The sequence below is a fragment of the Heptranchias perlo genome, chromosome 41 (genome assembly GCF_035084215.1).
Source record: "Heptranchias perlo isolate sHepPer1 chromosome 41, sHepPer1.hap1, whole genome shotgun sequence".
Taxonomy (NCBI): Eukaryota; Metazoa; Chordata; class Chondrichthyes; order Hexanchiformes; family Hexanchidae; genus Heptranchias; species Heptranchias perlo.
Window position 1 is genome coordinate 10,068,282 of NC_090365.1, and position 12,918 is coordinate 10,081,199.

Genomic DNA, 12,918 nt, shown 5'->3' on the forward strand with positions numbered 1-12,918 from the left:
TTACAAAGAGCACTTTGCGTACAAGTTGAAGGCAGTTCCTTTAATACACTAATCAGAAAGGCGGACAGCTGCTTCAGAATTAAGGTAACATGACAAGACGAAACAGGAAGCTACAGCAAATAATTAGTGCAAGGTCACTAATCTATTCTGTTGAGCGCTGTAAAGAGCAGGGGGTAAACTTTAACCTGGCGCTGGGAAGAGGGCCAGGGAGAATTCCTGACGGGAAACCCGGAAGTACGGATTTCCCAGATAGGAACATAAGAACGAGTAGGCCATTCAGCCCCTCGTGCCTGCTCCGCCATTTGATAAGATCATGGCTGATCTGTGATCTAACTCCATATACCTGCCTTTGGCCCATATCCCTTAATACCTTTGGTTGCCAAAAAAGCTATCTATCTCAGATTTAAATTTAGCAATTGAGCTAGTATCAATTGCCGTTTGCGGAAGGGGGTTCCAAACATCTACCACCCTTTGTGTGTAGAAATGTTTTCTAATCTCGCTCCTGAAAGGTCTGGCTCCAATTTTTAGACTGTGCCCCCGACTCCTAAAATCCCCAACCAGCGGAAATAGTTTCTCTCTATCCACCCTATCTGTTCCCCTTAATATCTTATAAACTTCGATCAGATCACCCCTTAACCTTCGAAACTCTAGAGAATACAACCCCAATTTGTGTAATCTCTCCTCGTAATTAACCCTTGAAGTCCGGGTATCATTCTAGTAAACCTACCCTGCACTCCCTCCAAGGCCAATATGTCCTTCCGAAGGTGCGGTGCCCAGAACTGCTCACAGTACTCCAGGTGCGGTCTAACCAGGGTTTTGTATAGCTGCAGCATAACTTCTGCCCCCTTGTACTCTAGTCCTCTAGATATAAAAGCCAACATTCCATTTTCCTTCTTGATTATTTTCTGCACCCGTTCATGACACTTCAATGATCTATGTACCTGAACCCCTAAGTCCCTTTGGACATCCACTATTTTTAAACTTTTTACCATTTAGAAAGTACCCTGTTCTATCCTTTTTTGATCCAAAGTGGATGACCTCACATTTGTCTACATTGAATTCCATTTGCCACAGTTTTCCCCATTCACCTAATCTATCAATATCGCTTTGTAATTTTATGTTTTCATCGACACTGCTTACAATGCCACCAATCTTTGTGTCATCGGCAAACTTAGATATGAGACTTTCTATGCCTTCATCTAAGTCGTTAATAAATATTGTGAATAATTGAGGCCCCAAGACAGATCCCTGCGGGACTCCACTAGTCACATCCTGCCAACGTGAGTACCTTCCCATTATCCCTACTCTCTGTCGCCTTTTGCTCAGCCAACTTCCTAACCAAGTCTGTACTTCTCCCTCGATTCCATGGGCTTCTATCTTAGCTAACAGTCTCTTATGTGGGACCTTATCAAATGCCTTCTGGAAGTCCATATAAATAACATCCATTGACATTCCCCTGTCCACTACTTTAGTCACCTCTTCCAAAAATTCAATCAGGTTTGTCAGGCACGACCTACCTTTCACAAATCCATGCTGGCTCTCTCTGATGAACTGAAAATTCTCGAGGTGTTCAGTCACCCTATCCTTAATTATGGACTCCAGCATTTTCCCCACAACAGCTGTTAGGCTAACTGGTCTATAATTCCCCGGTTTCCCTCTCTCTCCTTTCTTAAAAAGCGGAGTGACATGTGCAATTTTCCAATCTAGACGGACAGTTCCTGAATCTAGAGAACTTTGAAAGATTATAGTTAGGGCATCCGCAATGTGCTCACCTACTTCATTTAAAACCCTGGGATGGAAACCATCTGGTCCTGGGGATTTGTCACTCTTTAGTGCTATTATTTTCTTCATTACTGTTGCTTTACTTATGTTAATTTTATCGAGTCCCTGTCCCCAATTCAATATAAGTTTTCTTGGGATTTTCGGCATGCTATCCTCTTTTTCTACTGTAAATACTGACGCAAAGTAATTGTTCAATATGTCCGCCATTTCCCCATTGTCAATGACAATATCCCCACTTTCAGTTTTTAAGGGGCCAACACTGTTCCTGACCACCCTCCTTTTCCTAATGTAACTATAAAAGTTCTTCGTCTTGGTTTTGATATCCCTTGCGAGTTTCTTTTCATACTCTCTTTTTGTAGCCCTTACTATCTGTTTTGTGACCCTTTGTTGATCTTTGTATCTTTCCCATTCGCCAGGATCTGTGCCATTTTTTGCCTTTTTATATGCCCTTTCCTTATGTCTTATACTGTCCCTTACCTCTTTAGTTGTCCATGGTTGTTTTTTTTGGCAAGTGGAGTTCTTGCCCCTCAGGGGTATAAAACGATTCTGTATCACGTTAAATGTTTCTTTAAACATTTCCCACTGATCATCAGTCGTTTTACCCATTAACAGATTTGCCCAATTTACTGTGGACAGTCTCTGTCTCATCCCATTGAAGTCGGCCTTGCCCAAGTCTAGAATCTTAGCAGCTGACTCACTTTTTTCCTTTTCAAACACTACATTGAACTCGATCATGTTATGATCACTACTGGATAGATGTTCACGCACAGTTAAGCCGTTAACTAAATCTGGTTCATTACTCATTACTAAATCTAGTATGGCTTGCCCCTTTGTTGCCTCTAGGACATACTGCTGTAGAAAACTATCCCAGACACACTCAGGAAATTCACTACCTTTCTGACAGTTGCTAGTCTGCTTTTCCCAATCTATGTGAAGGTTAAAGTCCCCCATTAAGACCACTATGCCTTTCTTACACGCTTGTCTAATCTCTGCATTTATACAATCTAGCACTTCAGAGCTGCTGCCAGGGCTCCTATATACAACTCCCACTATAGTCTTAGATCCTTTCCTATTTCTCAATTCAACCCATAAGGTCTCTATTGGCTGCTTACCTCTCGTTATATCCCCCTTTATCATTGAAGTGATTTCATCTCTAATCACGAAGGCTACTCCTCCCCCTCTTCCATTTTCCCTATCTCTCCTGTAGACCTTATAACCTGGTATAATTAGTTCCCAATCCTGACCATCCTGCAGCCAAGTCTCAGTAATAGCTATTATGTCATACCCTCCAATTTGAATTTGAACCTGTAGTTCATTTAATTTATTCCTTTTACTCCATGCATTTGTATATAGAACTCTTAGTTGGGCCACACACCCGAGCCTGACCTTCAGCTTTGATGCTGGGTTAATCGCCTTACGCCTTCTAGTTTTTATTTTTTCTGTCGTGCCTAAAGTACACCTTCTTTCCGCTGCTCTACGCTTTTCCCTTTCACTTGTTCTTGAACAACTGTTTTACTATTTGTATTGTAAATTTGCCCTGGGTCTTCCCCTCTCTTGCTGCTCTCAATTTTATTCCCTTCTGACTCCCCGCTCAAGTTCCCATCCCCCTGCCACTCTAGTTTAAACCTTCCCCAACAGCACTAGCAAACACCCCCGCGAGGACATTGGTCCCGGTCCTGCTCGGGTGTAACCCGTCTCGCTTGTACAGGTCCCACCTTCCCCAGAACCGGTCCCAATGTCCCAGGAATCTAAATGCCTTCCTCCTACACCATCCCTGCAGCCACGCATTCATCCTGTCTATTCTCCTGTTCCTATACTCACTAGCACGTGGCACTGGTAGTAATCCTGAGATCACTACCTTTCAAGTCCTGCTTTTTAATTTATCTCCTAACTCCTTAAATTCACCTTGCAGGACCTCATCCCTTTTTTTAAACCTATGTCGTTGGTACCAATATGGACCATGACTACTGGCTGTTCACCCTCCCCCTCCAGAATGCCTTGCAGCCGCTCTGTGACATCCTTGACCCTAGCACCAGCGAGGCAACATACCATCCTGGAGTCACGTTTGCAGCCGCAGAAATGCCTATCTGTTTTTCTTACAATTGAATCCCTTATCACTATAGCCCTGCCACTCGTCTTCCTCCCCTCCTGTGCAGCAGAGCTACCTGTGGTGCCCTGAACTTGGCTCTTGCTGCCTTCCCCTGATAAGCCATCTCCCCCAACAGTATCCAAAGCAGAATATCTGTTTGAGAGGGAGATGGCCTCAGGGGACTCCTGCTCTACCTGCCTAGTCCTTTCACTCTGCCTGGTGGTCACCCATTTCCTTTCTGCCTGCGTAATCTTTACCTGCGGTGTGAGCACCTCACTGAACGTGCTATCCACGATAGTCTCAGCATCGCGGATGCTCCACAGTGAATCCACCCGCAGCTCCAGCTCCGAAATACGGTTAGCCAGTAGCTGCAGCTGGACACACTTCCTGCACACATGGTCGCCAGGGACACTGGTAGTGTCCATGACTTCCCACATAGTGCAGGAGGAGCATATCATGGGTGCGAGCTGTGCTGCCATGACTTGCCTTAGACTCCCAGACTCTCCTCCCGCACTTGGTCTCTCCTTTTGTACTGTGCTCACCTCTCTGACTCTCCTGCCTCACCTGTGACGTCGCACAGTAGTTTTCTCTTGTTGCAGGTCTGCTGCTGCTTTTATTCCTCAATCTCAGTCTTCTACGCTCAGGTCCACTGCTGCTCTGGGGAAGAAGTTCGGAAAAGCAAGGCAAAGCAGCACCTCCTTCCCCCACTTCACTGAACTCCCACACTTAAAACTCTCAGCAGTTCACTCTGTCCTGCCGCACTGACAGGCCCCTGTATTTCTACAGTTTGTGACTCAGATGAGTCAGGCCTGCCCCACCTTCAGGTACCAGTTTAATCTAGCTAACCAATTAACTTACTACAGCAGCTCTCTCTGCTGAAGCCTGACAGAAACTTAAAAATTTTAAAGTTTAAATTGAACTTAAACAGTTGAAAGCAATATACACTAGATTTTAGAGACTAACCCTTAAACTCCCACACTTACCAAACTCTCAGCAGTTCACTGTGTTGTCCGCACACCGTACGATTTTGACGGGGGTTAGTTGGTCATTGGCGGGGGGGGGGGTCATCAGGGGTGGGCGAAGGTTATCGGGATCGGGGGTCACCGGGGGGGCGGTCGATCGAGTGTGTGGGATCACTGCAGATAGGCATATTGGGCCTGGGGGAAGCACTCCTGCTCCTCCGAGCTCACAAGCTATGCAATAAAGGCACTTATTCGCTGAGCCAGGCCTTCTCGGCTCCTTTTACGTGACGTGAAGCAGTCGGCCCAGGAATCCCGGACCCCAGGAGTTAAAAGTAAAAAACCTGTCAAACTGGAGGCCCGCAGCCTCCTTAAAAGCTTTCACTGACTGACCCACCTCCTGAGAGCAGGTTGGTCGCCTGCCCCTCGACCTGCCTCCATTAAAACCAGAAGTGGGTGGGTTGGAGGCACGTTGGGGTTGGGTTTTAGTGTTTTTTTTACAATTTTTACCTTCCATCCCGCCACCCCCCCAACCCACCTGTTCTAGGGGTTAAAATTTAGCCCCGTGTGTCACTCATTTTTGGAAGAAAACCTCAATGGTAGTTCCTCCACCTCCTCTTCCATCGTGCATAACTTGGTGCTGATTCTCAGGCAATGCTAATAGCAATATCGCTAGGGACAGAGGCCTTACTAATTATGCAAGATGCAACAATAATTCTGGATACCCTGTCATTGGCACAGTGTAGGCCCTCCAAACGTCCAAAATATTGTTTAAGCATTTCAAATGCCTGCTCAATGTGTCCCTTGAGTCGTCTATCTGCCTTGCAGTTTTACTCTGTTGGGACATGGGGTGGTGTATCAGCATTAAGACAATCTCCTTTCTACTGAGTCACTCTCACCACCATTCCAAAGCACCTACACAGCTATGCATGCCCTAGAGGATGTAAATAGCTTAAGGATATAGCACCAGGTAGTTTCTTGGTGCAGCAGTAAAATGAATGATCTATTCTGCACATAGCAGACTGAATAAATGGAGTGTCTCAACTGATTTACAGGCACAGCAGCAGTTAGATGAAATAGGAGATATTTTAATCTCTGCATTTGCACAAAAGAGAACAGATCAAGAAAATTCTTGGAAAATGCAAGCGGGAAGAAAGCCTGATGACCAAGCACTGGAGGTGCTTATTCATCTAGCAAGGGAAAGGAAGAAAATCTTATATGTACAGATGGACACCTTCCTCAAAAAACCAATTCAACACGCTTAGGGAGCAAACTGCAGAGTGAATGCTCTGCAGAGCTCAGAGGACCTGAACATAGCTCAGGAAGAAAATGGATGACTAAAGCTGTACTTCAGCCTTGCCTTAAATACCAAGTAATGACTCAAGTAGGCATGGCAAAGTATACCTTTATAGCCTGTAAATTATTTTGTGTCAAGTCATCCTAACAGTTAATAAAGGGGTTTGCTGTGCAGTCCTGCCTTGAGAAAAAACAGCCCATTTCAGTGCTTAGCATGCATGAGGAAAATACAAGCAGCAACCTATAACTCAAACTATAGGCACCAAGGATTCTTCAAAGCTCAGAGCTAATATCATCACATGCTTTATGTCTTATCTCCCTACTCAAACCCTGACAGACTGAAGCTCAAAAACTTCTGACAATATATATTACACTTCTAGAAACATTTTGACATATGTTCCTCTTTGGTTTTTGAGTTGTCACAGCCAGTGTCTCTGAGCAAGCCATAGCTCTCAGCATCCATGTGTCACTCTCACCACCTCTGCCAAGCACCTCACAATTATACAAACCTCCAAAGAAGGTAGTTAGGTGTCAACCTTGTCTCAACGGTAGTGCTCTCGCCTCAGAGTCAGAGGGTTGTGGGTACAAGCCCGACTCCAGCACATAGTCTCTTCATTGCAGTACTGAGGGAGTGCTGCACTGGCAGAGGTGCCATTTTTCAGATGAGACGTTAAACCTGTCTGGCCTCTCAGGTGAACATAAAAGATCCCATGGCACTATTCGAAGAGGAGTAGGGGGAGTTCTCACAGTATCCAGGCCAACATTTATCCCTTAACCAATAGCACAAAAAAAACCCAGATTTATTTATTTCTTTGGGACCTTTGAGCATAAATTGGCTGCTGAGTTTCCCTACACTGCAACAGTGACACACTTCAAAATACTTTATTTGATTGTGAAGTGCTTTGGAAACATCCAGAGGTTGTGAAAGGGTCTATAAAAAAAGAAAGAACTTGTGAGATAGAGAAGGTAGCACCAGGTAAGTCACAACACATGGCTCAGGAAAAGCAAATGGTGTTGGTAGATGAAGAGCAGGTACATGCTCCCTGGAGCACCAGCACAGTTGATGCCTTTGCTGCTGTGCTTAGGGAGTCTAACATGCTTATAAAAAGGAGGTTGTTGTTTGTGCAGGATCATCTACATGAATTATTAGAGTCCATTCAAAATACCCTGCAAGGTCTAGCAAGGGATATGGAAATGTTCAGCAGCTGGATCTGTGCAGTCATAGATGAATAGTTGTCTACATTACAGTTTACCATGGAGCATCAGACAACTCCAGGGACATGTGTATAGGAAACCACAGTGGCACATATCCTAAACACACTGCTGGTATGAAGACCTTGGGCTCCAATCTACATGAGGGTCTTTTGTCCAGCCTTCATGCTGCGTGATCAAACTGAGAGAAGCTTGAGGCAAGGATTCATAGACCTCATGCTGTCCAGTGACCTACTCCCATGAAGATCGGTGTTTATGGTGAAGGTGTGCCTCACATGGCTGAAGTAGGCACAGGTGAGGCTGTTGTCTCAGGGCCACACTACATTTGACCCATCTATAATTCAGATGAAAGTGGGCAGAACCAGTCAGCCACAGCAGCAGTGAGCATGGCTGCATCAGTTGCAGGTTCATCACATGAAATATTGCCGGAAGTAAAAAGCCACACAGAATGCCAACCAACTACCATTGAAACCTTGCAACCAGCCAGCGCACTTACCTTTTCCATGGGGCAAGTTAGGAGCAGCAAAATGTTAGGGGATTGTGTGTGATGTATAACCCCTATCACTAAGGGTAAAGCAGTCTGATAGCAGAGAAACAGTTGAGGAATCAAGGGATGTGGCTGAGAGGTAGTGTTTGTTGGCATCATTGTACATGTGGAAGCTGAACCTGCGTGGGAAGAGGATGTTGCCCAGGGGCAGCATGTAGATGAGGAAGAGAAGAGGGCCAAAGCAGTAATTCATTAAAGGTTTGAAGGTAACATAAGTCATGAGATTACTGTCTTAATGTTACTCCTATGTATTGGCTATTTTTATTACAATATCCACTGCAGTATTCATGGAGACAATATTATCCATTTTTTTTTTGCAAGAGGCAGGTTTTAAAACAATCAAGAGACAGAAATTGATGTGTTATGATGTCTAGAATTAAATAATAATTAGAATCACTTCAAGTTCGAGTGATATACTTTGACTGATTCTATTTTGCAGGGCTACGGGGAAAGAGCAGGGGAATGGGACTAACTGGATTGCTCTTACAAAAAGCCGGCACGGGCTCGATGGGCCAAATGGCCTCCTTCTGTGCTGTAACCATGCTATGATTCCACTGGGAAATAACATCCGTTAACACCACATACAGTACAAAATAATTTTATGCCAGTAAATTGCAATGAATATAATGGAGATGTCTCTTTGGTGTTTTTCCAGATACTTTTGCCAGCAAGGTTGCAGCACTGCAAGACCAATATGCAGATGCCTCCATTGGGAACGTGACAGGAAGCAATGCTGTAAATGTGTTCCTGGGTATTGGAGTCGCTTGGTCTGTTGCTGCCATCTACTGGGCTGCTAAAGGGGAGGAGTTTAGAGTAAAGCCTGGCTCATTGGCCTTTTCTGTCACACTTTTTACCATCTTTGCCTTTGTCACCATCAGCATACTCCTGTACAGAAGGCGGCCACACATAGGTGGTGAGCTTGGAGGTACACGTCGCGGCAAGGTCCTAACCTGTGCCATGTTTGTGAGCCTCTGGTTGCTGTATGTCGTGTTTTCAGCCCTGGAGACCTACTGCCATATAAGGGGTTTCTAAGACTGAGGAGCTTTCTTTTGCTTACCACGAGCAAGCTCCTGCCGGAGCTACTGAAGAGACGGAGAGGCAGCCTGACACATTCCAATCCCAGAGAAGGTACTTTCTCAGCACGGATCATAAAACAGACCTTTACCGGCAAAGAAAAAAGGCAGAATCTAGCTGTTGAGTTGTCCTGCCTTATCAAAAGGTTCTAACACTGGCTGTAGCCAGCAGACAAAATATCTTCAAGGAACCACCTGAAAAAGGTTTTTTATTCTAATGGATTTAGACTTTTTTACATCTACAATCTGAGCTTGCTGTGTTACAAACATCGAGAAAGAGTCAGCCGTTGAAGAATGATGTTTTGGTATTGTATAGGACAAGTGGCCAACAACTTTGGCCCACCAGTTTTAAATGTCTTTATCTGTACAGTTGTTACAACTCATCTCATTGAATAAGCACAAAGCTTTTGCAGTAGCTGTTGATTTATTTTGAACATGCCTGATACACAGTAGAAAGATAAATCATGACATTGGTAGTGAAATAATGGGAGAAAATCTACACATGACCATGAAGGTGTATATTTATTAGATGTGTTCAGTAGCTATTGGCTAGGTGTACTTTTATTTATCTTGCTGTAAAACCTGGTGTGTAAGTTGCATCTCAATACTGATTTTGTTTGTAGGAGTGGTATATGCAATGGCCCAGCTTTTCTTAAAAAGAGGACCAGCGTAGAATCCAAATTTATGGTAACTTTTCCTGTAGTGAATTTCATTGATCTATTATGCATTTATTAAAGTTGCTGCGCCCACAAATGATTTACTAGAAATGTCCTGTTTTCAACTTTTAAATGACCAGTGTCCAGATTAGACTGCCTCATTTCTGAAAATACCGTTCAAAATAACATATCTTATATACCTTGTCTAAGTGGGTCAATCATAGGTCAAAGTAGACCTACTTTCTGCCTAAAACAAACCACGGTTCTCAGTATAAACTTTGCAAATTCTGTGCTCAGTATTACTAATATCATTCTTAACTATGAGTGAAAGGCCAAATTCTAAAACTGTAGGACAGAAGATGGGATAGAAAAAAATCAGGTAAATCAAGTTATTTAGGCGATGCTAAGCTTGAGTTTTAAAAGTCTGTAAATTGCAGTAGAAAGCGAAGACCAACGAAGGGAAGGCTGAGGAAGCCCTTGGAAAGAAGAGTTAAAGTAAGAGACGGTGCAATGATTTTTGAATAAACTACACAAACCCCTAAGGTAGGTTCTAATACGGGAGCAGTTGAGAAGTAGCACAATATAAATTTATAAATTGTCAGCAATTTCAACACATCTGCTCTGTTCAATACACTGTTCCAGAAGTTTCATTTCCTACATACAGTAGGCAAAATAGAACATGAAACAATTACTCGAGCATGCAGATGCAGGCAAGCTAGGTCCAATGCTGCCTGCATCGGATGCATCCGATCTGTACATGCATATACACACACATACAGAATGTGACGTGCACATACGGGGTATGTGTCTGTGCACAAAAAGTAATCGTAACATTTGAGCCCTCTGGAGCTGTCTCACTGGGAGTCAGCAACATAAAAAAATGACATTGGACTTGATGGTCCCTCCTGGGATGAGAGGGTTGTCGTATCAGGAGAGATTGGGTAGAATGGGCCTATATTTTTTTGGAATTTAGAAGAGTGAGAGGTGATCTCATTGAAACATATAAGATTCTGAGGGGGCTTGACAGGGTAGATGCTGAGAGGTTGTTTTCCCCTGGTTGGAGAGTCTAGAACTAGGGGGCATAGTCACAGGATAAGGGGTCGGCCATTTAAGGCTGAGATGAGGAGGGATTTCTTCATGCACAGAGGGTTGTGAATCTTTAGAATTCTCTACCTGAGGGCTGTGGATGCTGAGCCGTTGAATACGTTCAAGTCTGAGATCGATGAGAGGACTCTGGGGGAAATCAAGGGATATGGGGATCAGGCAGGAAAGTGGAGTTGAGGTCAAAGATCAGTCATGATCTTATTAAATGGCGGAGCAGACTCAAGGGGCCAAATGGCCTACTCCTGCTCCTATTTCTATGTTCTTATGAAGTAAATAAAGGTCAAACATTAGTTTACAACCTGTGGGACATTTCACTAACATTGCAAATAATTCAAGTCAACTGTAAATTTCAGAGCATCTTCGACTGATTTAAGTCGGATTCTAACCTAACCTGCCCGAAGGGAATTGGGCGGAGTCAGATCAGACGCCCGTCTTATGGCCCTGTCCAATTTAACTCTTCATTCACCTTTAGACATGGTGGTCATTGGAGATCGAAGTATTGACATTACCTAAAGAAGTTGTTCTGAAATTGTTGCTATTAGCTAAATAGGAGTATCTGACAGTGAGTGTCTTCCCCATCTTATGATTTCCTGTGCACTTTACTGGATAAGAACTGTAAACTGTGGTAAGTATTAGCCTGCCTTTGGTTAATGGTAATTGTCTTGCTTTATTTAAACATACGCAACAATTTGGACTCTCATGTATAATCTACATAGTAAGCTAATGTTATTCATGCGTTCTTTCCACAGAACAACCTAGAAAATCTGGACTCCAGAACACAAGTGCATCAGACATAAAACAGGAGACATTCACACAACCACCATTACTGTATCAGACGCTAGCAGAGTCAGAGCCACCTGCATCTCCACAACTGAGTGAGTACAGTAGAAGAGCCATCACCAAGTATGGTGGAGGTAGAACCTCCACTGGCTGAAGATGAGGGCCTTTCATTAAGACTTAAGGTCCAAACAGAGGGGATGGCAGGTGTGAAGATCAGCAAATGCTTCCTTAGACTGAAAGTAGTGGAAAACTAGAACCATGTACACAACGTTAAGGCTACCAAGCACACTATTGATGGACGAGGGGCTGGGGCAGGATGGAAGCATATTTAATCAGAAATGAATACTTCCATCTCCCAGATGGATACCTTTATGTCTGAGATGGGTAGCTTACAGAGGGATGCAGAGTGATGCAATTTGCAACTTGGTGGCGTCTAGTAATAAGATTTATATTTCTAGTGCTTTTTATCTACAGGAGTGTTAAATAAAACTACAGCAGTGTTTTACAATAGAAACATAGAAAATAGGAGCAAGAGTAGGCCATTCGGCCCTTCGGGCCTGCTCTGCCATTCAAAATGATCATGGCTGATCGTCTAACACAGTACCCTGTTCCAGCTTTTTCCCCATATCCCTTGAGCATTTAGAAATATATCTATCTCCTTCTTGAATACATCTAATGACTTGACCTCCACTGCCTTCTGTGGTAGAGAATTCCACAGGTTCACCACCCTCTGAGTGAAGAAATTTCTCCTCATCTCTGTTCTAAATGGCGTACCCCGTATCCCGAGATTGTGACCCCTGGTTCTGGACTCCCCAGCCATCGGGAACATCCCCCCTGCATCTAGTCTGTCTAGTCCTGTTAGAATTTTATATGTTTCGATGAGATCACCTCTCATTCTTCTAAACTCATGAATATAGGCCTAGTCGACCCAATCTTTCCTCATAAGTCAGTCCTGCCATCCCAGGAATCAGTCTGGTAAACCTTCGTTGCATTCCCTCCATGGCAAGGACATCCTTCCTCAGATAAGGAGACCAAAACTGCACACAGTACTCCATGATTAATTAACATGCATGGAACTATATTTGTGCAGGAAATGTGACTACTGTTTAAAACATGTTATTTTGTGCCAAATTAATGATGACAAAATTTGAGTACATAAATTATGATAGATGGGAGGAAGGGACTGTGGCTACTGAGGAGTTTGTTAATTTTAGTGGCGGGGCACAAAAAGTGCTAATAATAAGACAACATTTAAGTGAATTGCAACGTAACCGCAAAATTGAATGCAAATGTATATCTGACAATTATAGACTTCAGATCATAACACACAGACTATAGTTTTTACTGAACAGTAAGAATTGTGGTTCCAGTATACATTGAGGTCAAGTCCAAGTATGCTTTTTAAAAAAAAATAGAACCA

General features: G+C 43.6%; 1 protein-coding gene and 1 long non-coding RNA gene across 10 annotated transcripts in view; one reads left to right on the plus strand and one right to left on the minus strand.

The window, feature by feature from the left end:
* Positions 1-9,102, plus strand: part of LOC137306046 (sodium/calcium exchanger 3-like) — a 237,655-nt gene extending 228,553 nt beyond the window's left edge. For all 9 annotated transcript variants that reach the window (XM_067975077.1, XM_067975079.1, XM_067975086.1 and 6 more), the window contains one exon: positions 8,541-9,102. In XM_067975077.1, coding sequence (XP_067831178.1) covers positions 8,541-8,917 — 377 coding nt within the window. In that variant the 3' untranslated portion in view covers positions 8,918-9,102. The remainder of the gene's footprint in view (positions 1-8,540) is intronic.
* LOC137306047 (uncharacterized) overlaps positions 1-12,918 on the minus strand; it is a 77,309-nt gene that overhangs the window by 47,859 nt on the left and 16,532 nt on the right. The window lies entirely within an intron of this gene.